The sequence below is a fragment of the Myotis nattereri genome, assembly GCF_964212035.1.
Source record: "Myotis nattereri genome assembly, chromosome: 3".
Classification (NCBI taxonomy): domain Eukaryota; kingdom Metazoa; phylum Chordata; class Mammalia; order Chiroptera; family Vespertilionidae; genus Myotis; species Myotis nattereri.
In genome coordinates this window covers 31,304,537-31,320,107 of record NC_138077.1, presented here as the reverse complement: position 1 = coordinate 31,320,107, position 15,571 = coordinate 31,304,537, and the positions used below count along the sequence as shown (strand labels likewise).

Sequence of the window (15,571 nt, the reverse complement as noted above, 5' to 3'; positions counted from 1 at the left end):
TTTTAGAACAAATTGTGATATATCTTAAACAAGGTTCTGATATGTTACATAATTAAAAACGTCCCAATCTTATGGGTATTAAACATTTTATTTAAAATTTTAAAGTAAAAAAAAAAAAAGGTACACAAATACAGACTACATTATGATGACCAAGGCAGTATTCAGTATTCTACATGGCAAAAGCAAAACAAAATTTTAAAAGTAAATGTATAAAGCAAAATACCTGATAGCCAATTCAGGCTGCGTACACATAAAATGATCTGACCACATGCTTATACAAAATAAATTTTTTCTTAGAACACCAAAATTCCAACCATTCTGACTGTCAAATGCCTTTTTCCCCTGGTGAGTATTTTCAGAGAACTTTATATAATATAAAAAAGATTAACATGGCACTTAAAGACTACAAAATACATAACACAATTAGAAACATATTTGTAATGCAATTCTGTATAAAATATACACAGTAAATCTTAGATTTTAAAAAAGGATTAAAAACTAAAGACCACCCTGAATAATGGCTAAAACCTCATCACAGAAAAATGTTTACCGTTTGCAACAATAGAAAACTGATGGGATTTTTTTTGAGATGATATCTAACTTGAGGAAGTCATTCATTCAAAATATATTTAAAATAGTAGGTAAAACAGTACTCACTGCCTACCTCTACTCAAAATGTTTTATCATGAGTACTCTTTCTAATATTTAACCACAGGACAAAAATAAAAGAATGACTCAAAAGTTTCCTCAAAATATGGTTCCAAAGACCCAACAGAATTCTAAGGTAGGCCCAGTAATGTGTTTTTAAACAAACTTATTCCACATTCTAAAATGTTAGAACTAATGCCCGAGGGGAAACAGCACCACTTAAAAGCAAGATCATAAACATATATCATAATATGTCCGAATTTTCTGTAAGTTTATGATTGAAGTGAATACTGCTTTTTTTAAAAAACAAGTTTCAGGTATTAAGAGAAACGTGGATATAAACATTTTTCCTTTGAGGTTTTCATTGCTTTCAGACATAATTATTTAAAGAAAAGACTACATGGCCAGGCAGGCCCTGGCCGGTGTGGCTCAGTTGGTTGGAGCATCGTCCTGTGCACCAAAAGGTGGTGGGTTCAATTCCTGGCAGGGCACATACCCAGGTGGTGCATTTGATCCCCGGTCGGGGCACGTAAAGGGGAGCAACCAATAAGTGTTTCTCTCTCACCCTGATGTTTGTGTATGAGAGAGAGAAACTCTGTAGAATAATAATTTTAAAAAATCATAAAATAAAAAGAGTACATGGTCAGAAATTTTGGGAAAATTATATTTCTAATGAAATGTAACATCCAAAAAATAAGATATTAAATGCCTACAAATTTTAAGTAATTCTAAGCTGAAGACTCAACAGCTTTCCCCAAAATTAAATTTTACTAAGATTGGGGAATTATAAGTAATTTAGATGATGGTGATTACCTTTAGGTCCCTTTTCATTAAAAAAAAAAAAAAAAAAATTAAAATAACAGAAGGATGCTATCCCTGGCATCCCTTTACATAACACATTCCTAAACACTAATATTAATAAAACATAATCTGAAGAACTCTGCCTCTGAAATGTATTGTATTCTGTATTACGTGTGTTACCTACTTAACAAAAACTCGCTTAAGTGGTTGGGACTGAGATGTGAGTGTATGTGTGGGTCCTGCACACTTATTCATGTTTATTATTTTTCATGGATTTCACTGCAGACTCCATAAACAGGGTCCAAAGTATGGATAATATGTTTTGGGGTAGGAAGTAAGTATGTTTAACACACACTGTTTGGAAGGTAAATTCTTTTCTTGTATACTAAATTATAAGGGCAAATAGTATGCATTCCATCTCCATTGAATAAATAGAATGCTTTTACAAGTTTTGTAATAAGTGCCTCCTTATTTAATCAAATCACAAAAGCAACTGTGAGATTTACTCTCCAATAAGAAATAAATATTACCATTGCACTTTTTTTATATATCCTTTAAGTTTCTATTTTTCCTTTCTATATACTGAGAACTTTTCCATTCAGCTACATCGTGGATCCTTTGAACTACATTTGTTAACATTCCAGCTAAAGTTCTGGCTAAAGGGACTAGCTCAGAAACTAACCCCTCATATACAAAAGAACTCAAAAACAGCTAATGATTTGGAATCTGATTCTTAATAAAATGTGCCTAACTTTTTCCTCAAGAAGAATCTGTATTCCCCAATTTTTAGCAAGTAATACCTTTTATTACCAGTCAACTTAACAATTGCTACCTTAAAAATCAGTAATTATCCAAGGCAATGATAAAATTTACAGCTGAATTTTTAAACACAAAGAATTCATACACTAACAGGTAATATATTTTGAATTAATCTTTTTATTCCAAAATTAAATACTTAAAAAGAAGTATGGCAAAAATCACAGAGAGGCTTATGATGTAATACCACCATGTGCCTTAATGCAACAGACACTCTTTTTAAAAGCAGTGGTAAGTAGTTTCTTCAAAGGAAAAAGACAACTTTGTTACTCATCAGTAGGCTGCTAGACTACCAGTATAAATGAATTTTGACACGATTGTCTGGAAACTAGTCTCTTTTTTTTTCCATAGTTAAATTTATATGTAATAATTGACTCTTACAGTCAACAAATACAAGATATTGAGCGCTTTTTTGTAGTTGGCAAATATCAAATGGTTCATCATATCCAGGCTGGTTATGAGTTTTCCATGCATTAAATGGCAACACGAGCAAAATGCACAGTTGAGAAACGAGGATCAGACGCATTCTTCCGCAGACATCAAAAGAGGATTGATGTACTCAAAGCCTTCAAACTCAGACTGATCAATCTTCTTCACAATATCACTGTTGGAACAAAAGTAAATTAATTTCCATAATCAATATTTCTTCAACATATTTAAATGGTAAAATAAGATTAAGAAACAAAAAATAAGGCTAATTTATGTTAATTATGGAAAGAAGTTTTACAAGTTTTTAGATTAATCCCAAAATTTTTTCTAGAAGAATCAAGAGTCCTGAAAAAAACCAAAACAGGCTAAAAGACTCGCAAGCAACTTTAGAATCAAAAGGTAATCCAAACTGAAGGCTGAGATTTTAAAAGGCACAAGTTATCACAATTCTAGTTCATCTTAACTTTTGACCTGAACAACATTCATAGTTACAGGTAAACATCCAAGTCTGAATTAGGCATTCAATTTAGTAGTCACCTCAATAGCCAGACGGAATATATGGTGAAGAGAAGGCCCAGAAGACCTTAACCAGAAGGGAAAGGCAATAGGAACACGTACACGGAGAGACCTGGACTTAAGGGAGAACGCCACGGACAGGCAATGGGTCACGGGGGAGGGGGAGGTTGACATTCAGTTACACTGGGCTTCTAGTTAATATATGAGGAGTGAGTAGTACTAGCGAATATTTTAATACTTCAATGTACACATCTTACTGCAAAGCACAAAGTTACACAGGATACAGTTTCTGTCCTTCAAGGAGGGAAGGTACCTTATAGAACAGAAAGCTACAAGAGAAAGCAGTACCTGCTAAGTTTCATATAGGACAAGCTAAGTCCTGTGATAAACACATTTCTAAAGAAAAGTGTAGTACTTGCTTCAGCAGCACATATACTAAAATCAGGAGGGTCCAGGGAAGATGAGCATGGCCTCTGTGTAAGGGTGACATGCAAATTTGTGAAGCGTTCACATTTTTTGAGAAGTACAGATTGGCAGTTATAGAACAGTCATGCGGGTGTGGAGTACAGCAGGGAAATATAGTCAATAATATTGTGGTAACTACGTATGGTGCTGGTTGTCTAGCCTTTGCTGTACACCTGAAACTGATACAAATGATACTGAACATAAACTGTAATTTAAAATTTTTTTAAAAATCAAAAAAGCAAAACAAAACAAAAGGGTGACTTCTAGTTAGAGAAATTAAAAAAAAAAAAAAGAAGCATTCATTTAGCAAACACTTACTGGATGAAATTATGAAAGATTATGCTAGGTCTGGGGAAATGAAAGTAATTTTATTAGAGTTGGATCACGGGAATAGAAGAAGGGTATTAATGTGGCAGATGATTCTGGGAGGGAAGTAATGGCTAGCTCAGAGAATCTAGTGATGTTTACACTATGGAGTTTCACCTTGATCCATCCAAGACTGGGTTGCATTTGAGAAAGCTCTGAAAAATGGGGAAGATTTCAACAGATAAAAATTAAGGAAGAACATAGAGGAAATGGCACGAGTAAAGGTTAGCAGCACACTCTCAGGGAATGGTGAGTAAGAGACTAATCAGATCACAGCGTTTGTGTTAAAGTATAGCAAGAGCTATGGCTAGAAAGTTAGGCTGGAGCAGATGGTGGGAGGCCTTAAATGCTAGCCAAGAGGATAGATGTCATTTGCTAGGCAATGCGGGAGCTGTTAAAGGTTTCTGGAGTGGCACTTCATGAGGTGTACAGAGTGGGATGTAAAGTAAAGGAGTCCATTTAGGAAGGTGGCATAATATTCTAGGTATGATTTGAAAGAGATTTGAATTGGGTTTATGGTAATGCAAATGAAAAAGAAAGATGTGATGCAAATGATGAAGTAAAGGAAAAACAGACATGGACGTGGCAGATGAAGGTATCATATAGGTTTTTAATGGAAAGGAGGAATCAATGATCCTGATACTCTGAATCCGAGCGCAGGAATGCACAGTGCTGCAATGAGCAAAAAAGGCAAATAAAAACAAGGAATCACTGAGAACAGAAAAAGAGACCATAAAGAGTCATTACTTTGATTTCAGACTTCATATGTTTGAGGTGCTTGTCTGACAAGCTAGGGAGGTGTTGAAAAAGCGAATGGAAATGCAGCTCAGGATAGATACCAGGGCGGTGGCTAGGTTTAGAAACCATCATTCATTTATTCTTCACAGCAACCTTGTGCAGTAGGCAATACAGGAAGAAACAGGCTCAGAGAAGTTGTGCAATTCACACCCAGGTTACCCAGATGGTAAGAGGTGGCGTCTGAATTCAAATTCCTATCTTTTGATTAAACCCAGTGCTCTTTCTAAAACACGATGCTGTCTGAAATAATGACTTTGGTACATATATATCTCTTTCTTTTAATAGACAGTAAGTTTTTTTGCAAAATTGGCCTAAGTTTAGATCAGTTTTGAATGTCTAGTACTTAGCATAGTGCCTCTGCTCAATAATTGTTGGCCAAATTAGCTGGGAGTCCTTTTTAATAGCTGGTATCCATGCTACGGGGCTGGCTGACATCTCCAAGATACAAACTGCATACAGCAAAGAGAAGGCTGGCGTGAACAGAACCATGAAGCACCCTAGTCTCAAGGAGGGGACAAGGGAAGAAAGGTGACAAGTGGTCACAGAGGTGAAGTAGAACCAGGATGGGTAGTGCCAACCAAAGGAAGGCCATGAGTGCCAAATGCTTTATAGACATCAGGGTACACTGGAACTGATCAAAACATGGCTTAAAATTTAGAAAGTAAGAAGTCAATTCAACCTTCAAAAGCTGAAGGAGCAGGTTAAATTGTGTTTTTAAAGTGTTGGCAGTAAGAAAGTGCAACCAATGTTGACTATTATGAAGGCATTCGATAGAGATACTGCTTATTTTTCCTTTACCATGAGCATCTATTAACTATCTTTGAAAAAGCTTGCAGATGAAAAGAAAATAAGGAAAGAATGTGGTGGTTCAAAAAAGTGCTAAGATTCACGAGAAAAAAATTAGGATATCTGAGCATGTTTAGAGGCAGAGGGAAAGAAGCTGAAAGAAAGAAATTAAAGAAGGTGGAGTAATGGAGGCAACTGAGTAAATAAGATCCTGGAGGAAAATAAGGGAACAGGTCTAGGAAAATATGAGAGCACTTCTTGCAAAAGACAGATAGCTTTCCAAGAATGGGGAAGAAGAAACAGGTTGAGAAGAGTTAGACAGCAATTCTGAGATGCAAGCACCCTAATGACAGCTGAAAAGGGAGCAAGCTCACAACAGGGAGGTCTTGATCCGTGCAGTCAAGTTAAGGCAGAGTTAAACCATTCAGAGTGATAGAGGCAGGGCTAAAATGTACAGACAGTTTGGAACAGCTGCAATGAGGAATGTGATAAGAATTAACAAGACATAAATGTCTGCCGAGCTGTAAGAGCCTCCTTGAGATGAGAGAATGAATCTGTAATGACAGGTAAAGGATCAAAACATCCCCAAATTATTCCAAAGATATTTTTACAATATGTAACACGAACACAAAAAAAAATATATATGAGCCCTAACCGGTTTGGCTCAATGGGTAGAGAGTCAGCCTGCGGACTCAAGGGTCCCAGGTTCGATTCCAGTCAAGGGCATGTACCTTGGCTGCAGGCACATATCCAGTAGGGAGTGTGCAGGAGGCAGCTGATCGATGTTTCTCTCTCATCGATGTTTCTAACTCTCTATCCCTCTCCCTTCCTCTCTGTAAAAAATCAATAAAATATATTTTAAAAAATATATGAGATCACTGTTGGCTGGATGTGATAATTTGATATAATATTTTTAAAAAGCAATTTGGCAATACACATCAAGAGCTTTAAAATCCATACCCCTTGATCTAATTCCCTTTCTAGGAACCTATCTAAGGTCATACACAGGAACTCGAAGATAGTCATCATCGAAATGAAAAACAGTGCAGCACAGTGGAAACAGCACAGGCCGTAGCCACTCATATTTGGGTCTGAATCCTGGCTCTGCCCCCTCACATCGGTGTAACTTATGCTTAACCTCTCTGAGCCTCAGTTTCCTCATCTGTAAAACGAAGATGATAATAACTAGGTTTACAAGGTTGTGAGAATTAGAGAGAATGCATGTAAATCAAAGTAGAAAATGCCCATTATTGTCATAATTTATAGTGATATAATAGATTCAATACCCAGTAACTCAGTGGTTAGATAAATTATAGTGTAATCTGATCATGAAACATTATATAGCCACTCAAAGTGGGACCGTCAAAGAACTCCGACGCTATTTCAGTCTATGGAATTACTTACTCATCATCTGGAGTGAGCTGGACAGGTTCATTAGTAAACTGAGAATCAAAGTTGTCCAAACCAAATTCCCCAGAAATATTTGGTTTAAAGGGAGGTACCACCTGCTTTTGCTCCATCTAGAAAGACAGATTGGATGACAGTTCAAGCCTGCATTCTTGGAAAAATCCCCCTCTACATTCCTCCTCTGCCCAGAGGTTTCCCAGTCTTATTAAAGTGAGTCCCTAGGTAAGGTGCCACAACACCATTCACAGGGAGGGAAGTAATTTACAAATCTGAGCAGTGGTGCAGGTCTCAATATTACAATCTGTTCCACGTTAGAGAGAGGTTTTAAGTAATTTAGGCTATGATACACTCGTTTTTCAACATTCTTTCAAGGTAATAAAATTTGGCCCAAGATAATGATGAAACCCAACACAGAAAACAATCACAATTTACATACCATATCCCAGTCAACATTGCGGAAGAACGGGTGCCCCTGAATATCAGCAAATCCTGTTTGAGGATGACAACCCAATCGTTCCTTTGGGTCCTATGGTGGAAAGAAATGTTTCAAAAATGGGTGAATATCAGGCTTTAGAAAACATGATCTTTGTGACCTGTGTTTTGTGTCTACTATATGATACCTTTATCTCTGAAATCAGAATGGTCTACCTTTCCTTTCTAGAAGGTACAACACTAGGTTCAAATGAGTATCTGAAACTTGTGACAAGTAAGATTTCCTCACGGCTTTCTCCAGCTGTCATGTAATTAAAGTGAAGCTGCAACCACCCATGCTAAAGAGAAATGGGAGGAAAAATAGAGCAGCAGAATAATTTAAGCAGCATTCAGCTATGTCTTTGCCATGGGTTACAGTGACAAGTCAAATTTTGCAAACCCCCAAACTTCACAAGTTTGTTCTTAGCTCAATTTAGAAGCTCTATGCCCAATTACAGCAACAACCTATAATTTGTGTACAATAATGATACAACCTTCATCTGAATCACTGGAGTGAGAAGGGGCCTATAACTTAGCTTATTCATTACTGTGAAATGAAAACATGTTCCCAGCCCCCAGTCCCACCAAAAAAGGCATTTTATTTTGCATATTAACACCTCTGACCTTCACTTTTCACTGTGTTAACGTTTACGTTTCTAGTTTAAAACTTTCCTCATATAAAGCACTCACTCTACATAATAAAAGGTTAATATGCAAACTGTCCCCTCGGGAGTTCGACTGACCGCATGACATGCACTGACCACCAGGGGGTGGCGCAAAATGAAGGAGGGCCCCGACCAGCAGCCGGCAGCCAGGGGAAGGCCCTGATTGGCCCTGATTGCCTAGAAACCCTACCCATGCACAAATTTCATGCACCGGGCCTCTAGTTTAAAATAAGCTTCAATTTCTTATTTTATTAAAAGTCATCATTATCTTATCCATTTATCTTAGAAGGTAAATGCACATTAACCTATAATTTGATTTGATTGCCAAGATCATTGTAACACAATCAGAAGTATGTATTTGGTCTTTGTCCCTGGTTGGACCCAAAGTTTCTAAAACCCTTTTAACTTCCTGAGTGACAAGAGTATCTTTTGTTATTCATAACAAGTCCCTTTCAATAATTCCTGAATTTACCCTAATAGGGTGACTCTTGGTGGGCCTCTAGATAGCTTCAGGATGGGGTCTGATTGCCAGAGGAACCAACCATGCAATTAAAGGGTTGGGACTTTCAGCCCAATTTCCAGAAGGACTACAAATTGAGCTCAATCACCAATGGCCAACGATATAATCAATCATGCTTATGTGAAGGCACCTCCATAAAAATCTCTACATCATGGGGGTCACAGAGCTTCTGGGTGGTGAACATGTCTATGTGCCAGGAGGGTGGCACACCCCAACTCCACAGGAACAGAAGCTCCTGTGCTCAGGACCCTTCTGGACCTCACCTCTTCATCTGGTTGTTCCTTTGTAATCTTTATAATACACCAGTGATAGTAAGTAAATGTTTTCCTGATTTTCTGTGAGCCATTCTAGCAAATTATTGAAACTAAAGTGTGTGTGTGGGGGGGGAAGGGGGGGACCCCCAATTTTATAGCCAAGTCAGATAGAAGTGGTACCCAATACTTGTGACTGGCCTCTGAAGTGAGGGCAGTCTTGCGGAATTGAGTCCTTACACCTGTGGAGTCTGATGCTAACTCCAGGTAGTTAGTGTCAGAAATGAAGTGAAATATAGGACACATAGTTGGTATCTGGAGAGCTGGAGAATTGGTTGTTGGTGTGGGGAAAAACCTATACAGTTGGTGTTATAAATGTTATCAGTAATAACAGTTCAAAATCATAACTTTAGATAGATCCTAAAACTATAGCCTACCATCTACAACAAACAACTGAATGCATTCAGATTTGTTAAGAGCGAAGAAGATTCATTTCTTCTGAATGTTATCTAATCATAGGGTGTTGGACATGGGAATTTGTAGAGAACACGACTGCCCCAAGTGCTCAATAAGTAAAGAGATTCTATGAATATGAATCCAAAGAAAATTGAAAATAAGAGCAGAAAGTATCATTAAGACCATCCCCAAAGATGTAATTTTTCCTTAATTGAGTACACAGTATGTATCATTTACATTGAAAATAACATATGTAATATACAGCTGGTAGTAAATTATTTTGGCAAATGGAAAGGACAGTTCATCTCAGTATCTAATGTTGTCAAATTACTCTTTGGTGAAGAGACAAATTCCAGATGTAACTGAAAAAATTACATCCTCTGATATTTTGGAATTTTACATTGCTTCATCCTCTACTTACCAGTCTCATTTATATAGAGATAAACCACTAAAGATTTTTTATACAGGATTTATACCTTGTTGAGAAAACTCTTCAGGACACTTGCAGCTTTTACAGACAGAGAACGTGGTATTCGAATTTGTTTTTCCAAAATAACTAGAAAGATAAAATAATGGCATTATATTTAACTTTTACATGGCTTTAATCTTTACATTTTTATTATGAGATATTCAAGGCATTTTAGCAGAAAAAAATAAGACATTACACAGACTGCTTAAACGTCTCTGTGTACTTTCCCACCCCCATTCCTCTCCGTTTTTAATCATTTACATGCCTGTTTTATCTTTGACTACCTTATTGTGCCTTAGTTTCCTCATCTGTAAAACTGGTAAAAATAATACCTGCTTCAAAGGTTTGTTATGAGGTGTAAATGAGTTAATATCTGGAAAATGTGTGGCACATATTACTATTTTGGATTTGACTGGACATTGCTAAATTATTCTTCGAAGATGTGTCGATTTCACTCCCGCCAGCAGTCTATGAAGAATTCCAGCTGCTCCACATGCTCACCAGCACTGGTATTAACAACACTTTAAATTTTTTGCCAAATGTATGGGGTATGAAAGAGTAGTTCATTAATGTTTTAATGTGCATACCCAACCACTAGTGAGGCTGGACATCTTTCCACATATTCCATCGCCATTTGGATTTGCTATTATATGAAATATTTATTCCTATTGTGATCCTTAATTATTAAATGTAGAACTTTATGGCAGTCTTCCCACTTCTTTGGACTGTGTGTTGGGGATCTGTACTCATCTGCTTCTTTCTGTTCTGTTCAACTCTTTGCATTCCCAATTGTGGGGCTTTTATCTTCACCTTTTGATACCTCTTCTCTTCTTGGTACTCTACTTTTTCCCATATTGTTCTTGAACTTATGTACTTGGCCTCGGGTTCATGTGAAAAGACTGTCCTCTCTGGCCACAGGATTTCTTCCCCCCATCTCTGTTTGCAATATACAATCTGAAGCAAACTGTTTCTGAGTATGAGACGGTAACTGGCAAATGGAAATGGACACTACAGAGGTAGAAAAGATGTCTAAAAGAAGTCAAAGCTTCACACATGAAGGAAGACATTCTCGAGATTATTTTCTCCTTCCTTTTTTTTTTAAATTTATTTTTAGAGAAAAAGGAAGGGAAAGGGAGAGAGAGAGAAACATCGATGCGAGATCAAAACAACCATCAGCTGCCTCCTACACAGTCCCTACTGGGATCGAGCCATCAACCCAGGTAATGTGCCCTGTCCGGAACCAAACTGGCAACACTCTGATACACAGGACGACTCCTAACTAACTAAGCCACACTGGCCAGGGCTATTTTCCTCTTTCTTACCTTGGAAGAGATAGTCCTCTGTGTTTTGGTCAGGGTTATCAGAGCTCCCAACAATATCAAATGGAGACCTTCCTGCCATCATCTCAAACATTAGTACTCCAAGAGCCCACCAGTCAACACTGAAACCTTCAACAGAGAAATTTTAAATTATCCAATCTGCATTCTAAAACGTCATTAATTTGAGATTCATTTTATTACATAATAAAAAATAAACGTGAGAAAGTAAACTCTAGATGCATTATAACCATCATGGTAGGCATAGAGAATTGCAAGCATATTTCACTTATCAACAAGGGGAGGTACCTGAGAGATAACTTTAAAAATAAACTATAAAAAAATAACACATTCAGCTTCTTTTCTTAAATAAATGTGTAATTTCAGACTCATAGCCTGTACCTAATATTTTGTTCTGTTGACATAATTAAATTGCATTTGAGAATAACTTTCCTGGGTCTAAAACTTGATCTTCTGCTAGCTGATTAAAGATTCTTGAAGAACCTTGGAATCAGATTATGAGCAGTGGTCAGAAGTACCCATCCTCCAGCATGAGTGTGCGGGGGGGGGGGGGGGGGGGACCGGGGGGAGTTTGAGGGTTAATGGGAGGGATGAGGACACATTTGTAATACCTTAACTAATAAAAAAAAAAAAAAAAAAAGAAGTACCCATCCTCCTTTACATCTGCTGAAACAAGAGGTCCAGAACCAAGGCAGCCATGCTTTCTTAAGATAAAGCACGTCTTAAAGATATCCCAAGAAATCTGAACAATCTGGAGTCATATGGATGATGTTTAAATCCCTACTCTGCCACTTCCCAGTTGTATGACCTTGAGGAGGTTACTTAAACTTTCTATACATTAGTTTCCTCGTCTGTGAAATGGGAATTAACAGTGTTTATGTCATATGATAGAGAGCATTAACTTAGGTAATATATATAAACTGCTTAGCATAGTGCCTAGTACCCTTTAGTGCTTGTCACTGATAAAATATCATTCAAATGTGTACCCCCAAATACTGTCAAAGTTCCACTGTCTCCAATTTCACAGTTTGGGCTTTAATGTAGATTTTAAGGGGATCAGGACAGCTTATACTATAAGATCAACTTTAAAATACTATAGTATACTATAATGCAATTTGTACCACATCTAACCACCCTTTTAGCACATAGCTAAAAATACCATCTATTAATTTATTACCATAATCTTCTCCTCTTAAAATTTCAGGAGCAATGTAATTTGGAGTACCACAGAAAGTGCTTGTTGTATCTCCTGGCCGTAATCCTTCCTTTTATAAAAAAGAAAAAAAGAGAAACAATAAGACCCAAAATGTTGTTTTAAATTCACCTCTTTCATTTCACCTATAGAAGCTCAGCAACTGTTAAGCTTAAATAAAATATCACTAGCACAGTTGCCTTTCACATTAAAATCATGGATTGAAATAGCTCAAAGAAAATCTGTCCTCATTAGATGTTGATAAAAAAATCAGTTCAATTATGATAAAAATTGCATTTAAAATAATTTATATTCAAGTTAAATTTAATAGAAAAAGTTAAGTTATATTAGAGTAAAAGGAATTATATTTTATGAAGAAAAGAAGCACTTTAACCTTGCTTCCTAATATAACCACAGCTGGCATAATGATGTTTCTCTCTGGTTGTTCCTAGGGCATAAGTTTTTTCGATTTTGTACTTTAATAGCTGCAGGATGAAGAAAATTAAGACAAGACCCAGTAATCTGTATAAAAAGAGAAACTACACAATAACAAATGGAGCAATCACCAAGAAATTATAACAAACTCTGTATGTGCCTAACAATACAGCCTCAAAATACAAAGAATAGAAACAGACAAAAGTATTAGCATTTCACAATCCCTGCTACGGAACTGAATGTTTGTGTGCCTCCAAATTCATATACTGAAGCCCTAATGTGATAGGGGAAGCAGAGCCTTTGGAAGGTAATTAGGTCATGAGTTTAGAGCCCCCAGGATGGGATTAGTGTCCTTGTAAAAAGGAAAAGACAGCTAGCCCTGCTCCCCATCCCATGGAGGATGCATTAAGAAGACAACCATCTGTAAATGATGAAGAGTGCTGGCACCTTGACCTTGGACTTCCCAGCCTCCAGAACCATGAGAAACAAGTGCTTGTTTTTGAAGCCACCTTGTTTTGAAGCATCCCAAACTGGTAATACAATCCCTAAGCACAACTAGAGGCCTGGTGCACAAAATTTGTGTACTAGTGTGTGTGTGTGTGTGTGTGTGTGTGTGTGTGTGTGTGTGAGGGGGTGGCCCTCAGCCCGGCCTGCGCCCTCTCGCAGTCTGTGAGTCCGGCTTCTGGCTGAGTGGCGCTGTCCCCGTGGGAGCGCACTGACCACCAGGGGACAGCTCCTGCATTGAGCGTCTGCTCCCTGGTGGTCAGTGCACATCACAGCGACCAGTCATTCCGCTGTCGGGCTGAAACCGGCTCTCCAACATCCCCTGAGGGGTCCCAGATTGCAAGAGGGCACAGGACAGGCTAAGGGACCCCACCAGTGCACGATCGGGGCCAGGGAGGTTGGCCAGCCGGGAGGGACCGCGGGAGGGCTCCAGGGCGTGTCTGGCACAGCTTGCTCAGTCCTGATCGGCTGGACCCCAGCAGCAAGCTAAACTACCGGTCTGAGTGTCTGTTCCCTCAGGTGGTCAGTGCATGTCATAGGGACTGGTTGACCGGTTAACTGTCTGCCCCCTGGTGGTCAGTGCACATCATAGGGAGCAGTTGAGCGGCCTTAGCATATCATTAGCATATTACACTTTGATTGGTTGAACAAACGACCAGATGACTGGACACTTTGCATATTAGGTTTTTATTATATAGGATGATAGATTACATGGACAAAAAATTAGTAAGCACAGAAAGATTTGGACAAAAGCTAGAGCTGCCGAAACCGGTTTGGCTCAGTGGATAGAGCGTCAGCCTGCGGACTGAAAGGTCCCAGGTTCGATTCCGGTCAAGGGCATGTACCTGGGTTGCGGGCACATCCCCAGTAGGAGATGTGCAGGAGGCAGCTGATCGATGTTTCTCTCTCATCGATGTTTCTAACTCTCTATCGCTCTCCCTTCCTCTCTGTAAAAAATCAATAAAATATATTTAAAAAAAAAAATAAAAAAAAATAAAAAAAAACAAAAGCTAGAGCTGAAAAAATATATAAATTATGTATATAGAGAATATGTCTACCAATGTTTCTGTGTGGAGAAACGAAGGAGGGAGAGAGAGAGTATGTGTGAGACTCCTTGCTTGCAAAATGGAGATTATATATCCTTTTTAAGTACACGTGAGATACTGATCAAATACTAAGTCATAAAGGAGGTCACGGTTCGATTCCCAGTGACGGCACATGCCCTGGCTGTGGGCTCGATCCCCAGTAGGGGCATGTAGGAGGCAGCTGATCAATGATTCTCTCTCATCACCAATGTTTCTATCTCTCTCTCCCTTCTTCTCTGAGATCAATAAAAATATATTTAAAAAACAAGCAATAAGGTTTTCTTAAATGAAATCAACAAGATAGTTAAATATACAATTAAGCATCTGCTTCTTTTACTTTAGAAGCATGTAATTCCCTATGTAATTACAGACTTCTTAATGTTAATGACTACAAAAAAATTCAACTGAATGTATGTACCTAGAATGTAACCATTTCCCAATGTTAAATTATATGGTAAAAATTCCAAAAGAAAAAAAAATGAGGGGGGAGGGAGCTATACATTGAAAAATCAAGCCTTCTTCACATTCCTGTCCGACACATCTTGCTCCAGCTCCCTAGAGGCAACCACTGTTATGAGGTTCTTAATGTGTCCCTAAGATATTTTAGACAAAGTGTGTGTATTTTTCTTTAAATTTTACTCTATAAGCTATAACACTTCTATAAACATCTGGAAGAAATATTTAGTAATATGTTGTGACTCTAAAAGATTATTTTGTGATTCCTCATAGGGATATATAAGCTATTCTGTACATGAAGAAATATGACTGTGACTTAAGTTGTTTGGTACTATTAGCAATGACTTGACATATCATTTAATAATAAATGACATTCACTTTCAGGGCAAAAGTCAGAGGCAAGGGATGCAGTCTGTTAACCTGTAACAGAGCTATGCTAAATCATGCACTTGTTGACTGAATTATCTAAACGTAGGCCCATCAGCTAAATTATCTATAGCGTAACAGAGATGTTACTATTAAAATTCCCCTGCTGATAAATACTATATAATAAAAGACTAATATGCAAATCAACCAAATGGCAGAACGACCAGTTGCTATGCAGGAGCTGCCCCCTGGTGGTCAGTGCATTCCCAAAGGGGGAGTGCAGCTCAACCAGAAGTGGGGCTCATTGCTGGCAAGCGCAGTGGCAGTGGTGG

General features: G+C 37.9%; 1 protein-coding gene across 1 annotated transcript in view; it reads right to left on the bottom strand.

Moving 5' to 3' along the window:
• Positions 1-1,010: 1,010 nt before the first annotated feature.
• Positions 1,011-15,571, bottom strand: part of PRKCI (protein kinase C iota) — a 77,985-nt gene continuing 63,424 nt past the window's right edge. The window contains exons 13-18 of the mRNA XM_081085927.1: positions 12,379-12,466; positions 11,187-11,312; positions 9,872-9,951; positions 7,469-7,558; positions 7,030-7,145; positions 1,011-2,869 (exon numbers count right to left, since the gene is read on the bottom strand). Coding sequence (XP_080942053.1) covers positions 2,782-2,869; positions 7,030-7,145; positions 7,469-7,558; positions 9,872-9,951; positions 11,187-11,312; positions 12,379-12,466 — 588 coding nt within the window. The 3' untranslated portion in view covers positions 1,011-2,781. The remainder of the gene's footprint in view (positions 2,870-7,029; positions 7,146-7,468; positions 7,559-9,871; positions 9,952-11,186; positions 11,313-12,378; positions 12,467-15,571) is intronic.